The sequence below is a fragment of the Emys orbicularis genome, chromosome 13 (assembly GCF_028017835.1).
Source record: "Emys orbicularis isolate rEmyOrb1 chromosome 13, rEmyOrb1.hap1, whole genome shotgun sequence".
In the NCBI taxonomy this organism is placed as follows: Eukaryota; Metazoa; Chordata; order Testudines; family Emydidae; genus Emys; species Emys orbicularis.
This window is the reverse complement of record NC_088695.1, coordinates 2,970,198-2,987,306: the sequence shown is the minus strand read 5'-3', so window position 1 is coordinate 2,987,306 and position 17,109 is coordinate 2,970,198. Positions and strand designations below refer to the sequence as shown.

General features: G+C 50.3%; 1 protein-coding gene across 1 annotated transcript; it reads left to right on the top strand.

Moving 5' to 3' along the window:
- The first annotated feature begins 4,394 nt into the window (after nt 1-4,394).
- On the top strand, nt 4,395-15,698 carry LOC135888487 (C-type lectin domain family 2 member B-like). Its single transcript, XM_065416291.1, has 5 exons — nt 4,395-4,446; nt 4,809-4,913; nt 6,449-6,636; nt 13,347-13,450; nt 15,557-15,698. The coding sequence occupies exons 1-5, from the start codon at nt 4,395-4,397 to the stop codon at nt 15,696-15,698; spliced, it is 591 nt and encodes a 196-aa protein (XP_065272363.1).
- Nucleotides 15,699-17,109: the final 1,411 nt, after the last annotated feature.

Genomic DNA, 17,109 nt, shown 5'->3' with positions numbered 1-17,109 from the left:
GAGAAAATCACCTGCCCGTGGTGCAAAGAAGATTTTCAGGAGGGAAAATCCGGCTCTGACAACCAACCCTCGAAGGTGGAAGAAATAGACAAGCAGTTCCTGTTAGAGGAGCTGAGTTTGTGGCCAGAAAGGGTGTGTGCGAACCACAAAGAAGAGCTAAAACTCTACTGTGTAGAGGATCAAACCTTCATTTGCCTTGTCTGCAGGGATGCCCAGAATCATAAATCACACACACTGATTCCCAGAGAGGAGGCTGATGCCAGCATAAACCAGGTAGTATTGTGCTAATTGATTAATTATTACATGTGTTACAGCAGCTCCTGGGGACCCCAGCTGAGATCAGGGCCCCGTTGTGCCAGACGCTGCACAGACACACAGGGAGAGGCAGTCCCTGCCCCAGCTGAGATCAGGGCCCCGTTGCCGTTGTGCCGGGCGCTGCACAGACACACAGCGAGAGACAGTCCCTGCCCCAGCTGAGATCAGGGCCCCGTTGTGCCGGGCGCTGCACAGACACACAGGGAGAGACAGTCCCTGCCCCAGCTGAGATCAGGGCCCCGTTGTGCCGGGCGCTGCACAGACACACAGCGAGAGACAATCCTTGCCTTGAACAACTTGCAGTATAAATAAACAAAGCAGACAACAGAAAGCTCATTATCCTCCGAGCACATTGACATTTTTTCAACAAAACCTTTTTTTTTAAAAAGCTGGGGGAAAGTGCCATTTTTCTTAATGAAAATTTGGGGATTTTTTTTCAAATGTACAATGAAATTGGTATCAAAAAGTTTAACTCCCCCACCCCACCCCAGTTTTACTGCTGCCCTTAGGAGTTTTACCTGAATAAGTGTAGTACATTTGTAAAGTGTGTACCATGGCGCTCTCTAGTAGCTCGTCCACATAGTGGATAACAGCCTACTACCACTGCCAACTAATGGGTTACCCCTATATGATTATCACAAGTTGTACAGGTGACAACCTGAGTAAAGAGCTCAGGATTTGAGGCTAACAGAAGGAATTTTTTAATAACAATAGCAAACACAAGTGAACTATAAATCAGGCTACCCAAGCCCTCTCCTTCGCCCTCCACTCAATGCCACGTCCCAGTATTGGAATCCCAAAAAACAAAAACATCCAACATTTGGGGCGATAGGCAATGGAGGGCACCTATTCACAGGCCCCTTTCTGGTGTGAGCAACGTCTTGCCCCTACAGGGGATCTGCTGTATGGAATATGGGTTAAGTTTCCTTTGCTTTCTCTTCTAGGGCATCAGGCGTCCCTTGGCCGGGTAAGTGGCTCCTGCTAACTGCTGCCCCTTGAACTTTGTTATGCTGGGAAGGGGTCTGGGAAACAGGTTTGGTCCCTAAGCAAATCTCAAAGCCACCATCAACTGACTCGGGCTCCCAGGACTCATGCTACAGGGGTAATAAAAGCAATGTAAACTTTCCCGCTTGGGCTGGAGCCCAGGCTCTGAACCCTGGTGAGGGTTGGTTTGTTTTTTGCAGTGTAGACGTACCCTAGGTGTCCCTCTAGCCCCCTGAGCACAGTTCTTGCTCTTTTCAAAATCCTCCACTTTGGCTGTCTTGTCACGCTGAAAGGTGTTAAGTGACTACCATCAAGTGAGCCTTTCATCCAAAGACAATCCCACATGTGATTAAAGCCAGTGGATGGCCAGACACTTTCAGACTCAATGGAAGGAGCAACTAAGCCCCTCGTATGTAGAAGTGAGAGCTACAAACCATGGAGGGACTGCCCAAGGCTCATGGCAGGGAAGATCTAAGCTGCTTGGGCCGAGGGGTGTCCCTGATTGCAAATGCAGGGGTGAGGATATCAGTAGCAGATTGTGTGTTCGAGGCAAAAAGCCAGGGGAAACCATTGTGTGAAAGGAAACAGAGAGACAGGGCTTTCTGGGCACAGAACTCCCTGGAAGGGCAGACATGGGGAATCCGAGCAAGGAACTTGCCGGCTGTTGTTTGTTTTTCCCGTGTTCAAAGGAACAGGACTTTGTGGGCATTTTTTGTGAATAAACAAGATCACACTGAGAACAGACCCAACTGATATAATTGATTTCTCCTGTTAATGGAAATAACCCAGCAAGGACCTGAATACTGGTGAACCACTCAGGCCAAAAGGGTTAACCATATCTTCCTGGGGCTGAACACAGAATCCCAGAAATGTTGAAATATTTTGTTTCGAGTCAATTTAACATTAATCTGCATCTTCCTATGCATCTCCCCTCATGGGAGTTGTAGTTCAGGTGCCTCGTGCCTTCATTTTTCCCTATGGGCTAGGCTCCCTGGCTGGACTACATCTCCTATGATGCATCCATGGTAACGTGACTCCAGTGATGCACCACACAACAGGAAGACCCTGGTGCATCATGGGACATGTAGTCCAGCCAGAGAGCCCGTCCCAGAGAGGCGAATGGGAGCATGAAGCATCCGAACTTCAACTCCTCTGAGGCACCGCAGCGGCTCAGGCAGACACAGATTAACGTTGAACCGACCGAAACAAAATGTCCCATTTTGGTTTTCCCGAAGGAAAACTGAGACAAAAAATTGGCAACTTTGAAATGTTCCTGCAGGAAATTTTGATTTTTCTGGAAACCGCATTTTGCATCAGAAATTCAATTTGATGGGACGTTCCTGACCAGCTGTTGTAGAGGGGATTAGCTACTGCTGGATCTGGCATTTAGTACAGAGAGGGAGGCTGGTCCAATGATTAATTCACTAGCTAAGCACTCGGCAGCCTTGGGTTCAAAGCCCTACTCATCATAGACATCCTGGGTGGCCTGAGACTCTCTGTGCCTCAGTTTCCCCCTCTGATAAAGGCCCTCTGTGGTGGGTCAGTGCGATAGCCAGCTGGCCTAGTGGTCAGGCCAAGGCCCTCCTACTCCACTGGGTCCTAGCCCAGGTGTTGCAGTGTCCAGGCAACACGTTGGTCCACCCCCAAGTTACGCTCCCATCTGGGTGGGTTCCTACCAGGTTGTGGTTCCTTGGTGTGGTTGCAGTATCAGCTCAGTCTGCCGGGGGGACACCAATGTCCCATTCCTGTGTATTCCAAAGCCAGACGGGACTATTGGGATCATCTAGTCTGACCTCCTGGATAACACAGGCCAGAGACTGTCACTGGATTAATTCCTAGAGCAGCTCCGTTAGAAAAACATCCAATCTTGATGTAAAACGTGTCCGTGATGGAGAATCCACCATGACCTTTGGTAAGTTGAACCAATGGTTAATTACCCTCACTGGTAAAAACATAGATCTTATTTCCAGTCTGAATGTGTCTAGCTTCTATTTCTAGCCAGTGGGTCATGTTGTAACTTTCTCTGCTAGATTGAAGGGCCCTTTATTAAGTATTTGTTCCCCATCTAGGTACTTATAGCCTGGGACCAAGTCACCCTGAACCTTCTCTTTGTAACACTAAATAAATCGGGCTCCTTGAGTCTATCACTACAAGGCAGATTTTCTAATTCTTTAATCCAGTGGTGCCCAAACTTTTCCTCTTGTGCCCCCCCAGCCTTACCAATAATGGAATGTGTCCGCCCCTCCCCACCCCCAAGCTGGGAGCTCTGTGCCCAAAAAGCCCTATTTCTCTGCTTCCCCTGGCTTTCAGCCTCCAAGACACACATGCTGCAACCAGCCTCCTAGCCCCTGCGTCTGCAAACCCTCGGCCCGCACAGCTTAGCTCCGCTGATGTGAGGGATCTCAACTCTCGAATCCGGGTCCGCAGTCAGTCCTCAGACTGCAGCCACCACCCGGCAGCTCGCTGGTACCAGCAGGGAATGTGGGCTGGCAGACCCTACTTCACCAGATGCCTTGCCCACAAAGCTCCTGATTGGAGGTGATTTCCGGCCTCTCTGATTGGCTCAGACTCACTATTTAAGCCAGATGGAGGCACAGGAAGTTGTCTGAGTGGCTAGGTGAATCTGTAGCTGGCTGCTTTTAGACCCTGCCTTGTTCCAGATCCCTGTTTCTGTGCCCCACTCCTGGCTACTGACTCTGGCTCTGACCCCAACTCCTGCTTTGACCCCCTAGGCCTGACCATATATGTCCCAGTACACAACAGTCATGTGCCTTGGTCGGTCCCTCCATTGTTTGTAGCTCTCCCTCTTGAATAAAGGGATTTAATTGCTCCCTCTGAGCTTAAAAGAGGGTGCTTGGCCACCCATTGGTTCTAATGAGGCCTGTGATTGACTTTGGATTAAAGAATCATTTTATAGCACCCAATAGCAAATAACTCAGTAATTCACCACTTGCTCTTCCCCCATTCTCCATCCCTTACCCATGCTATGCGCGGCGAGAGAACATTCAGGTGTCGTCAATGTAACATTGTGTTTTTGTAGCTGGAAGAAGTTTCCAAAATCAAAGCCAACTTCTACCGTTAGGGGAGACATAAATATGGTGGAGCTGGCGAAGCAGGCTGAGGACGGTGACCCAGTCGGACTCAAAGGTAAAGGAGAACGATCGTATGAGGTTGGGTTCATCTTAAATACGCAGAAATTGAACCGGAGGAAGGGCGCGCCGCCCGTTTGAAACCCCGCTTCCAGGAATAATAATACTTAGCACTTTTCATTGATAGATCTCAAAAGAGATCGGTATTATTGAACCATTTTGCATATGGGGAAACTGGGGTACAGAGGAGTGAAATGAACACAGGTCTGCTGCATTCCAGGCCAGTGTGCAATCCACTGCCTTGCTGCCTCCCCCTAAAACCTCCACCGTCTGTCTACACTATGTACTAAGCCTGGGCTCTGACTCTGAGTAGCTTTGTCCCCGAGGAATTTTAAATGGCTTTCCCCACTCCCATTGCAGACGATCCATCTTTCTCCAAGATCCAGACATTCATGGCGTGGATGGTCCTACTCATTTTCCTGATTGCAATCGGAGGATTGAGCGCCACCATATTTGTTTTCACACGTGAGTGGAAAGGGCCCAGGCTGGCTCCCTCTCCGCGACTCAGTTACACATTCTGTCCTCCCAAGTCTCTTTTCCCTTTCCCATGCAAGGCCAGATCCTGGCCCCCTTTGAGCTACTCCAGGAGCATAACCGGGATGGAAACTGACATCTCCCTAGCTAGGAATTCCCCTTCTATAGGGGAGATCCCTACTAGCGTAGACAACCCTGGCATAGGGAATGTCATGACATACGAAGTCACTATCTATGTTAAACAGGAGGGGATTATTAAAAGAAAACTGATGCAAGCTATAGTCCCAAACAAGCAGGCTTCTACACAGCTCGCTCCCCAGCTTTGCCTCTCTTGTTGACCAGGCACTAGGAGGACCAGATAGCAAGTGTGAAAAATCAAGACAAGGGATGGGGGGTAATAGGCACCTATATAAGACAAAGCTCCCCATAAAATCGGGACATCTGGTCACCCTACCAGAGACCTGGATCCTGTCTACTACTCTGTGCAGATCACAGAGCCATCTAGTGGCTGAATGAGACACTGCAAGTCAAGATCTCATTACAGGGAACATGTGGAGGCCAGGCTGGAACTCCAGCTGGACTTCATCTCCCATAAGGCTAAGGATTGCAACGTTACGCTCCCTTCACTAAAGGGGAGACCATGGTGCATCATGGGAGATGGCATCTGACCAAGGAGCCACGCCTATAGAAGAGAATGGAAGCATCAGACACCAAGACTACAGCTCCCATGATGCACTGCATTGACATTTCCAAGTCAAAATAGTTTGGTTTTCAGACGAAACATTTGCAATTTTTTTTCCTGTAAACTCAAAATTTTCCACATTTTTTATTCTCATCCAAATTTTTAGCAGGAGGGAAAAAAACATTTTCCCACCAGCTCTAAGTAGCCGCTTGTCCCACTCTGTTCGGCACTGGTGAGGCCTCAGTGGGTGCACGGTGTCCAGTTCTGGGTGCCGCACTTTCGGAAAGATATGGACAAATTGGAGAGAATCCAGAGGAGAGCAAGAAAAACGATCAGAGGTTTAGAACCCCTGACCTTTAACGAAAGGTTAAAAAAATTGGGTGTGTTCAGTCTTGAGAAAAGAAGACTGAGAGGGGGCTGATAACAGTCTTCAACTATGTTAAGGGCTGTTATAAAGAGCACATTGATCAATTGTTCTCCATTTGCCCGGAAGGTAGGACAACTAGCGATGGGCTTCATCTGCCACAAGGGAGATTTAGGTTCGATGTTAGGAAAAACTTTCTAACTCTCAGGGTAGTTAAGCTCTTGAACAGGCTTCCAGGGGAGGTTGTGGAATCCTCATCTTGGAGGTGTTTCAGACTAGGTTGGACAAACACCTGTCAGAGATGGTCTGGGTTTACTTGGCCCTGCCCCAGGAGACTTGGTGACCTCTCATTGTCCCTTCCAGCCCAACACGTCTATGATTACAGCTGTGTCTACCCTGTTCCCGGAGCACCAGTACAACACACACACACCCCCGTGATGGTGGAAGCACTAACTTGTTATTATCCTTGTGCATTACCAGGAGCTGCCATCAAACCTGACATGGCTGCTCTGAGAGCGTCTGCTGCCTCCTGCTGCCCAGAAGGCTGGATCACCTCCCAAGGAAAGTGCTACTATTATTCTGAAGCGGAAGGGAACTGGAAGTCCGGCCAGAATTACTGCGCTTCACACGGTGCCTCTCTGGCTGCAAACAGTAGCTTAGAGGCTCTGGTAAGACAGAGCCATCGAGTCCTTGTAACGGCAATAGACCAGGTTGCCCACAGCAAGAGGTGTTGGCATTAGACTGGGAAATCATAACACCGTCCAAAGCTCCGCCCACAACCCAAGCCCCGCCCACTTGTGAAACCAAGTGTCCCCGCTGGGGCAGTGGTGACCAACCCTGTTCAAAAAAATCACATCATGCCCCCCCCTCCAAAAAGAATCATGGGATTTGGCTTAAAAATCACGGCATTTTGAAAGCCATGCTAAGCTTGGGGGTTCTTTTGTGCACTCGGGTCACGTTTTGAAGCTTTCTTCTACAAACTCAGAGCTGGGAACGTTTTAAATGTTTAATGGAAGGCTGAGATTCTTATGTATTCCCATGACTCAGGAGCTGCGGCTTCAGGACTAAACACCGAGTCTAATGATAAAATCATAAGAGATGGCAACCCCAGATAGGGTTAAATAGCAATGTGTTGTCATTAGGGTTCAGATTTAACACTCAGTGGAGATGGGCAGGACATGTGCCATCCCTCTGAGTGAGTGGCACAGGCTCTCTGCAGACTCAGGCAGTGCCGCTGCATCTGTGACACTCGGAGCAGTTCTTTCTCTCAGCGATTGCTTCAGGCTCTCTGCAAACTCAGGCAGATGTGGCTGTGTCACTTACACTCAGTTCTTGTTTTGAACTATAAGGGGTGGAGCGTCTTCGTTCTCTTAATTTATTAGTTCTATTATAGTAGTCCTAGAGGTCACAGTCAGGGATCAAGGCCTCATTAATATTTGTAATCACTGTCTATCTTAAACAGGAGGGCATTATTAAAAGAAAACAGATGCAAACTATAGCCCCAAACAAGCAGGCTTCTACACAGCTCACTCTCCAACTGTTCCTCTCTTGTTGACCAGGGACCCACATCCTCTTTGTGAATATGCAGATCACAGAGGCTGAATGAGACACTTGTACAGACATGTAACAAATCCATTCCCCAAAGAGTTTGTAATCTGTGGTTTGAGAACACAAAATAGCAGGCCTCATGTGCAGGCTCAACGACCCACATCCAGGCACTGGACTGCGATCTACAGCTGGCGTCCACAAGCCTGCTTGGGTAACTCAGCCCCGGGTGGGCACTGCAGCTAGCGCAGGTTGGGTTCAGTGTACGGTCCCAGAGTTAAGGCAATAACCTTGTACTTAAAAGACCTTGGTTCAATTCCTAGCTCATCCACAGAGCTTTGTGGTTCCCCAGAGAGTATTCAGGTGACCACATGTCCCATTTTTAAAGGGACAGTCCTGTATTTAAGCCCTCTTGCAGGTGTCCTGACTTTTTCTTAAAACGGGCAAATTGTCCCATATTTACTGTCTCCCCAGCGCCCCGCCATCCCATCGGGACTGGTGGGTCCTGCTGCTGGCCGGATCCCTGCTCACCAGCTGCCTGCCCACCAGTGGTTGGGGGGGGGGTCCAGTGGCCAACGATGGGGGGGGTGTGCCAGGCTGGTGGCGGGGCGAAGATGCAGCGCGGGGGGGCAGACGCAGAACAGCCAAGGGGGCCTGATGGCTCTCAGCCAGCAGGGCCCTGCCCCGCATCCCATTCCTGGCTCAGTCAATTTGATGTTAATTTGTGCTTATTGACAGCCGCTGAACTCACTTCAATGGGAGCAATGTTACCAGGGGTCCCGCGTTCAGCCCAGGCAAACATGGTCACCCTACAGAGAAGAGCCTGGAGGCAGCGCTCGGGCTAGTCAGTTACCTCCGCGGTGACGTCAGCGCGTGTCTGGGGAAGCGGCTCCTAACGCTGGGGCTGTGCGGAAGGATCCGGCTTCTGCTCCCACATGTGTGTGCGGGGCTTCAACCTGCAGTGCGGGGGGGAAACGCAGCCCGCCACGTGCCGCGTTAGCGGGGCTCCAGCCTGCCCCCGTGTGGCCGAGGCGCAGAACTGACGAGCGGAGATTAAAGCTGGAGCTGGGAGGCACCTGGACAAGCTGCAGATACAGGCTCTGGCGCTGCGGGTAATCCCGGGTGTGTGGCTGGGGCCTGTAATGCTCGTTACGTGGGACGCTGCGGCGGCGGCTTGTCAGAGTTCAGGGCTGCACCCGGGTGTGCTGAGCTGGTGTCTGTGCTAAGGTTGGCATCAATACGGTGACCTCTGGGAAGTTTGGGGTCCCCAGGTTGTCTAGGGAGGGGTGAAGCAGCCCTGGTCGGAAATGCAGCAGGTCAAACTCCCAGGTGCTGATTGATGCTGGGATCGCACCTGTGACCAGCTGTTGTAGCAGCGCCTGGGCAGGACAGCGAGAGCCGGTCTCCTTTTATCCACCAGAACCCCCCCAGGGCCAGGCTTGTGCTCAAAGATCTGGGTCCTGCGTTTTACCCCCATGTGCAGCGCACAATGCAACTAACACTCAGAGCATCAGCGCCGCTCCACGCCCCAGTGCCGCCCGCTCAGAGCCCAGAGCTCCCCGGCAGCGTCTAAAGCTGGGATCGGGAGAGCCGGAAACCAGCCGGGCACCGCGGCTTGTGCCTGTGATCCCCGCTCCCGGGGAGGCTGAGGCCGGCGGATCGCTTGAGCTCAGGAGTTCTGGGCTGCCGGGGGCTGTGCCGAGCGGGTGTCCGCACTAAGTTCGGTATCGATATGGTGATCGCTGGGGAGCTGGGGGTCCCCAGGTTGCCTAAGGAGGGATGAACCGGCCCAGGTCGGAAACGGAGCAGGTCAAAACTCCCGTGCCGATCAGTAGTGGGGTCGCGCCTGTGAATAGCCCCTTCAGCGTAGCCTGGGCAAGACAGTGAGACCCGGTCTCTTTTTATACACCCACCCCCGGAGATCCTGTATGGGGGGTGGGAGCACCCACGCGGTGGGGATCTGATTTGAGGCGGAGGGAGGCACCCATGTACCAGGGCTCATGAAAGGGGGAACAGGGACACCCGCACACCAGGTATCCCGCAGAAAGAGCTGCGTTCTTCATTTAGACACTGCAGTGATGGGTAATTTACCACGTCCCTTGCGGACCTTGTGCCACTAGATAATTAGCCTCACCGTTAAGAATTGTCTTTTCCGGTTGGGATTTTGTGACATCAACTTCAAGCCACTGGGGTCAAGTTCAACCTTTGACTGGTGAATTAGAGAACCCTTGAAATCAGATATTTCCCCTGGGGAAGTATTTAAAAACTGTGACGAATTCGCCTCTACCCTCTCTTCATTCAATGAAACCAATTGAGCTTCTTCGCTCGCTCGCTGTAGCTAGAACAGAACAAGGTACATTTTCCTTGGCTTTAACGGCAAAAATCCTGATCTTTCCCAGGGGATTTGCTGCTGACACTGTGGGTTTGGGGAAGGATTTGGCTGCACCCAGAGATCTGCCCGCTGGGATTCACTCTGCAATCTGAGGGGTCAAATGCAAACAGCATTTAGATGAGACCGTTCGTGCTGCCCCCGTGTGGCCAAAGGGTAGAATTGACAGAGTCTAAAGCTGGAGCGAGCAGACAGCGAGGCGGCTGGGGCACTGGGGGTTGTGTCCAGCCAGACACACTGAGATCCCTTCCCTCAAGGAGCCGGGGCAAGACAGGGAGACACCGTCCCCCCTTTACATATCTGCCAAACAGCCTTCCTCCCACCCCCTCCTCCCTCTGTTGTTATCTGGAGGTGAAGCGAGGGAAACCACATGGAGGATTCTTATCTGGAGGGGGCCACCCACAAACCAGGAGGAACAGGGATACCGACATACCAGGTACTTTTAAGAGCAGGAGGAATAGGGACACCCACCTCTGGGAATGGATCCCCTGCTGGGATCATCTGGGCCTATTTCACCTAATGAGTCCCTGCCATTGCCTTGGGGGCACCTTGTTCTCTGCCTCTGGTGCCCAGTTTAGCCTCCTGTAGGTCTCTCTCCCCTCATCACTTGCAGTCTGTAAATGAAGATGGCAGCTCTTTCTCAAAGCTACCTCGTGTCCCTGTTCGCCCCTTCAGGATCCCTGGTACATGGCCCGTCCCTCCCCCAATTCAGGATCCCCGCCGCGTGGGTGCTCCCATCCCCCCATACAGGATCTCCGGGGGTGGGTGTATAAAAAGAGACCGGGTCTCACTGTCTTGCCCAGGCTACGCTGAAGGGGCTATTCACAGGCGCGATCCCACTACTGATCGGCACGGGAGTTTTGACCTGCTCCGTTTCCGACCTGGGCCGGTTCACCCCTCCTTAGGCAACCTGGGGACCCCCAGCTCCCCAGCGATCACCATATCGATACCGAACTTAGTGCGGACACCCGCTCGGCACAGCCCCCGGCAGCCCAGAACTCCTGAACTCAAGCGATCCGCCGGCCTCAGCCTCCCCGGGAGCGGGGATCACAGGCACAAGCCGCGGTGCCCGGCTGGTCTCCCACCCTCCCAGCTCCAGCTTTAAACTCCGCTCGTCAGTTCTGTGCCTTGGCCACACGGGGGCAGCCTGGACCTGGCCTGATGCCCCCGCCCCCACAAGCTGTCCGGAGAATGACTGGCCCCATGGAAATCGCCTCCGCCATTGTCTGTCTCCACTCCTTGCACACTGCAACCCTTCAAGGCCCACACTCTCTGTCCACTTCCTGAGACACACACACATCTGACTGTTGTCACTGAGACATTTTCACTCTTTTATATTAAGTGTCAAGAGGCATGAACAAGTTTAACTTCAAACAAGGGCTCATCGGCCTGAAAAGGGTGAGAAAATCTGCCCTATAGTATTAGCCTCAGCTCTCCAATGAGACTGATTCTCTCTGATCCTCTGCAGGGAGCATTCCAGTGATTTGTTCTCTATGTCCAATCCAGGCTGATTTATACATTACTTGAAATCTTGCCCATTTGCTGACTTGAGCATGAGGCACCAGGAAGCTATAAGGGAGGTGCATTATTGGGGACAAGACTTTTACTTCTATGCTTAGATGAAATGGGTGGAGGAGCAACATTATTAGTCTCAGAGTAGAACACCAAAAAGAGTTAATCCACGACTGGTACCAGTCACAGCCATGGACTTTCCACTGCCGACAAGAATCCACTCAGAAGCAACCGTTCTGCCTAATTTTACAGTCAGGGTTAGGTTTAAGCTTTCTAGGCCACTTCATCCTATGTAAAGTCAGTCTGGGGTGCCCCCTGCAATCTAAGTCACGGCTTTCTGGGTGCACTGTTTATGTTCTGACTTTGTGACACATTTATAAAATAGAGACGCTGGGTCATTACATCATAACACACCCAGAAAGTCATCAGGGCTGGAACTAGGGGTGCTGGGGTTCTGCTCCACCCCCTGGCTTGAAGTGGTTTCCATTATATCCAGGGTTTACAGTTTGGTTCAGTGGCTCTCAGCACCCCCACTATACAAATGGTTCCAGCCCCCCGACAGACAGTTCTGATTTGTCCTTTTTTGGCTTTGCAGAAAATAGGACAGGCCCGTGCAAATTGTGATTGCCTTGTACATTTTGAAACAGTGTAACAAATCCACTGGCTATTGAAAACAGATACAAAATCACAGATCCCCATACACTGACGGGATGAGAAACTTGGGGGGAAAGAGCCATTCACAGTTTGACCTAAAGGAGACCTTCCTCTGCTGAAACACCCCCACTTCGACAGTATTTCACAACTAGGAGATGTTTTCAGATGTTAGGGGATGGACTTTACTATCCTTTGCACTGACTACTATATACCAGAAATCTCATCTGGGCTCTGAGCCGACTCTCCCACAGTCTGAAGTCAGTAGCCACTTTGCCATGGGTCCAGTTTCAGACCCACACACTCCTCGCTGAAGTCCAGGGATGAGAAGCACCCTTTAGCATGCTCCATATTCTCTTGCTTTGTCAACGAAAAAAGCTTCATTCTAAACTTATTTTCTTACCAATAATAATGATGGAGTCGAAAAACGTCTTTCATGTTAATTTTGCACTGAAAGGAGCAAGCGATTTAGTTTTGCCTTTCCAAGGGGGCTTCTTTGCATGCTCCATATAGTAGCTCTAAAGTGGTTGTAATCAATATCAAAAGTTTTGGTATTTTTAAAGAATATTATAAGGATACAACAAAACGTCATACAAATGTCATCTTCAGGGAAACATGCACTTTATCTCTTTTATAACTGTGCAATCACGAAGGCAGCCAGTGGTGGGGTTGTGTCGTGTTATCTGGCCTCAGTCTGAAGACTGTCCAATAAGGGACCGCTGGTATTTTTCCATGTTTCTCTTCTGAAGCCACCTTACTCACATTTCCCCTTACAGGCAGCTATCAACACAGCCAGGCCTGGAGGGCGGAGAGCGCCAGGCAGGGAGGGTTGGGTCGGTTGGTCACCCCACCCCACCCTGTGTGAGAGAGGGGTACAGGAGTGTGTGTGTGTGTGTGTCACCCCTCCCTGTGTGAACCCTGAAGCCTTAAAGATAAGAAGGTAAATAAAAAGAATCCAACTACGCAGCATTTCTTTTTAACAGGGGCTCAGTCAACTCACTGTTAATTTGAACGTTTGTGCTGCATAGTTCTGGTTGATTGCCGTTGAACTAGCTTGAATACCAGTAATTTTACCAGGTGTCCTGTATTCAGCACAGGGAAATATGGTCACCCTATTTAGATGCCCAACTCCCATTGAGTGACCTGGTGGCCTCCATTAGCGCCTTCCAACATAACAGCATGTTACAATCCATGGCCACATAGGGACCATAAACAGACAGTGAAGGAATGGGTGGCGGAGAGGGACACGTATGACGTGCGATTTCCCTTTGCGTTATTCAGAAAACCGCAATGCACCATAAAGGCGTCTCCAATCACTGGGTTGGACTCCGGAGGGAACCGGGCCAGCCCTGGAGATGGGTGGATGGCGCTGCATTCGACCACCCGTGAGTCCCTTTCTTTCTGACTGCACATGGGGGGGGGGTCAGGATTGAGGGGAGCCACACCATGATATAGGGCAACTATGGCCAGAGCCCCCCCACCACCTGGGAGCCTCAGGGAAGCCCCATTCCCAGAGAGGCAGCAGCCGCCTTTTCCCCCTCCGGAAGTGGCAGCAGGGGCCTGTCTACTCCCAGAGAGGTATTGGTGGAAGCGGTGGGATCTGTCAAAACCTTGCCCAACAGCTGGGCCTACTGCTCTCCTGCTGGGGTGGGGTTAGCATGGGCTGTACCTACTAGCAGGGATCCAACACACTGTCTGTCATCTGTGTATAGGTCGCACTATAAGTAATGGCTGGGAGTTTACAGCAGCAGCCAGCGTCAGCCTGGGCCGAGGCTGCTGTCATTAGAGAAGCATTACACAAGAGATATGCCTGTATCTGTGTGCATATTGGAGCTAGCTTGGACTTTCCCAATGCAGCGTTTTTCCATCACACAATGCCAATACCTCAAACGGGGGGGAGGGATAGCTCAGTGGTTTGAGCATTGCCATACTAAACCTAGAATTGTGAGTTTAATCCTTGAGGGGGTCACTTAGAGATCTGTGGCAAAAAATTGGTCCTACTAGTGAAGGCAGGGGACTGGACTCAATGACCTTTCAAAGTCCTTTCCAGTTCTATGAGATAGGTGTATCTCCATATATTATTATTTATTATATTAAACCCTTAGCAAAACCATGTGGGTTTCAAGAAAATTTCATTTTGAAAGAAAAATGGAAGAAAAAGTGTTTTGACCTTTTCGGAATGGAAGGGTTGGATTTCCCATTTCAAAATGCTGTCTCCATTCCATTTTTTAATTCTATATAAAACAATTCTTTTAAAAGTCAAAATCAGAACAAAATGTTTCAATTGTCCCGAAATAATGACGACAAAAATTCTGCATTGTTTTGCAGGACATTTCCTTTTGTTTTCTTCCATTTTGGAAGAGAAAACATTTAAAACTCAGCTATTTCCCTACAAATTGAAAAATCTACTTCCCATCCCACTATAGTGTGTATGGAGATGGCTCACATGAAGAGCGCCATCTAGTGGCACTTAAGAATACGTAACATTTTTCACATACCCCAAGTTTACTCCGAGTCGTTCTATGCTCCCCTCTACTGATTGGAACATATAGAGGAATTATGGATCTTCTACAGCCTTTAAGCTAAGAGGGGTTGGTCTTTTAGCTCAGGCAGTAGAGGTGCCAGCACTTAGACCCAGAACTCCCAAATTTGATCCCCACTTCTGTCAACCACACACAGGGGTGGCCTTATATTCACAATTTTGTAGGACCAATAAAGTTATTGTTGTCATGCACCGCAAACAGCTTCTGGATGGCACGGCTCTTAATGTGGTGCCAGGAGTGGGAGGACTTTAATTCTTTGGGGTTACTGGCCAGAAACACTGTGCCACTTCTGCAAGGGCTGTGAACAGCATTTGTGCTCTCGGAGCCTATATTAGGTGTAGCAGCCTGCATGGAACTTGGAGAGAGGAGCACAGGTTGCAGGGGGGAAGAGTTTGGAGGAAGCACCAGGCAGTCGGTCTGTGTGCACATGGCTGGAATGTTAGCTGCAGTCACAGCACCTCTGTCAATTATTCTCTTAACAAAGAGCCAGTTTAGTTTAAGACCATGGACAGTGTCACTAGCCCAGCGCAAACCCCTGGACATGTCTGTCCTTTCTGGGCACATGGCGGGAGAATTGTGGGAAGGCATTGGAGGATGATCAGCACTCGAGGGGTATCGCTTGTGTCCACACCGCAAAGTGGACGGGTTAGCAGCTCAGGGGACAGCAGCCAGGCCAGCTAGCCTGGGCTGAAAGCACCACGAAACTCAGCCAAGAGGATTGTGGGGGCATGGAGGGGGGTCAGGATAACACTTCAGTGAAGAGATATATACCTTGGGGGAATGATTGGGTGTAGCTACATCAGCGCAAAGATCCCCCCTGCACTGTTAAAACGTGTCCCTTACACCTCATTTGTCTGGCTTTGCCTTCCAGCCAGTTGTTCTCGGTGTGGTTTTTTCCGCTAGGTTCACCGGGGCCTTTGGGATTAATCCTCTTCCTCTCCACTGCAGCTTTGAGGTCAGAGGAGCCGGACTCTGCGCTTACCTGGATGACGGCGTTGTGAACAGCGCGGGCTGCGACACCGAGAGGAAGTGGGCCTGCAGCAAGCCGGACGGACAGACGGGGGGGAGGCAGAGAGACCCAAAGTGTTAAGAGCAGCCAAACTGCAGGCTTAGGCTACAGCGTGACTGTAATAATAGCCCCGTGGCGGGAACCAGGTTGGACCTCTCTGGACGACGCCAGAGCAAATCTTGGCAGTTTACCTCTAACGAACATTATTCTCTAAATGTCACCGTCATAGACTGCGAGGACAGACAGATCCATAGTCCTCTAGAAGCCCAGTGCTAACATCTGACAATTCTGAAGGATCTGATTTTTAAAACAAGTGATCTTTTTAACCAAGCCACAGGAAATCATAAGAACACAAGAACGGCCATCCTGGGTCAGACCAAAGGTCCTTCTAGCCCAGTATCCTGTCTTCCGACAGTGGCCAATGCCAGGTGCCCCAGAGGGAATGAACAGAACAAGGAATCATCAAGTGATCCATCCCCTGTCACCCATTCACAGCTTCTGGCAAACAGAGGCTAGGGACACCATCCCTGCCCAGCCTGGCTAATAGCCATTGATGGACCGATCCTCCATGTATTTATCTAGTTCCTTTTTGAACTCTGTTATAGTCTTGGCCTTCACAACATCCTCTGGCAAAGAGTTCCACAGGTTAACTGTGTGTTGTGTGAAGAATTACTTCCTTTTGTTTGTTTTAAACATGCTGCCTATTAATTTCATTTGGTGACCCCTGGTTCTTGTGTGATGAGAAGGAGTAAACAACACTTCCTTATCTACTTTCTCCACACCAGGCATGATTTTATAGACCTCTATTATATCTCCCCTCAATCGTCTCTTTTCCAAGCTGAAAAGTCCCAGTCTTATTAATCTCTCCTCATACTTTTTTGCCTCTCACTGCTTCTTTGACTTTGTTGTTTAGCCACTGTGGCACTTTTTTGGTTCTCTTACTAGGGTTTTTAATTTGGGGTATACCTTTAAGTTGAGCCTCTATTATGGTGTCTTTTAAAAGTTTCCCTGCAGTTTGCACGGATTTTACTTTTGGCACTGTACCTTTTAATTTCTGTTCAACTAACTTCCTCATTTTTCTGTAGTTCCCCTTTCTGAAATTAAATGCTACAGTGTTGGGCCGCTGTGGCGTTTTCCCCGCCACTATTACCAAGCGGTCCAGCTATACCAGTGATTGCCAACTTTTTACACCCAAGATCACTTTTTGAATTTAAGGGCAACCCAGGATCTGCCCTGCCCCTTCCCCGAGTCTCGCCCCTTACCCAAAGCCCCCCCCTCACTCTATTCCCACCCCATTGCTTGCTCTCCCCCACCCTCACTCACTTTCACCAGGATGGGGTAGGGGGTTGGGGTTCGGGAGGGGGTGCAGGCTCTGGGCTGGGGCCAAGGGGTTTGCAGTGTGGAAGGGGGCTCTGGGCTGAGCCTGGGGCAGGGGATTGGGGTTCAGGAGGGGCTGATGGGTGCAAGCTCTGGGAGGGAGTTTGGGTGCAGG

What these genes read in the sequence shown, in the direction of transcription:
- LOC135888487 (XM_065416291.1), top strand. Translation starts at nt 4,395, where the DNA reads ATGGTGGAGCTGGCGAAGCAGGCTGAGGACGGTGACCCAGTCGGACTC. An exon ending in TGACCCAGTCGGACTCAAAG is followed by an intron (nt 4,447 to 4,808) that starts GTAAAGGAGAAC and finishes CTCCCATTGCAG; the next exon opens with ACGATCCATCTTTCTCCAAG. An exon ending in GGCGCTGCATTCGACCACCC is followed by an intron (nt 13,451 to 15,556) that starts GTGAGTCCCTTT and finishes TCTCCACTGCAG; the next exon opens with CTTTGAGGTCAGAGGAGCCG.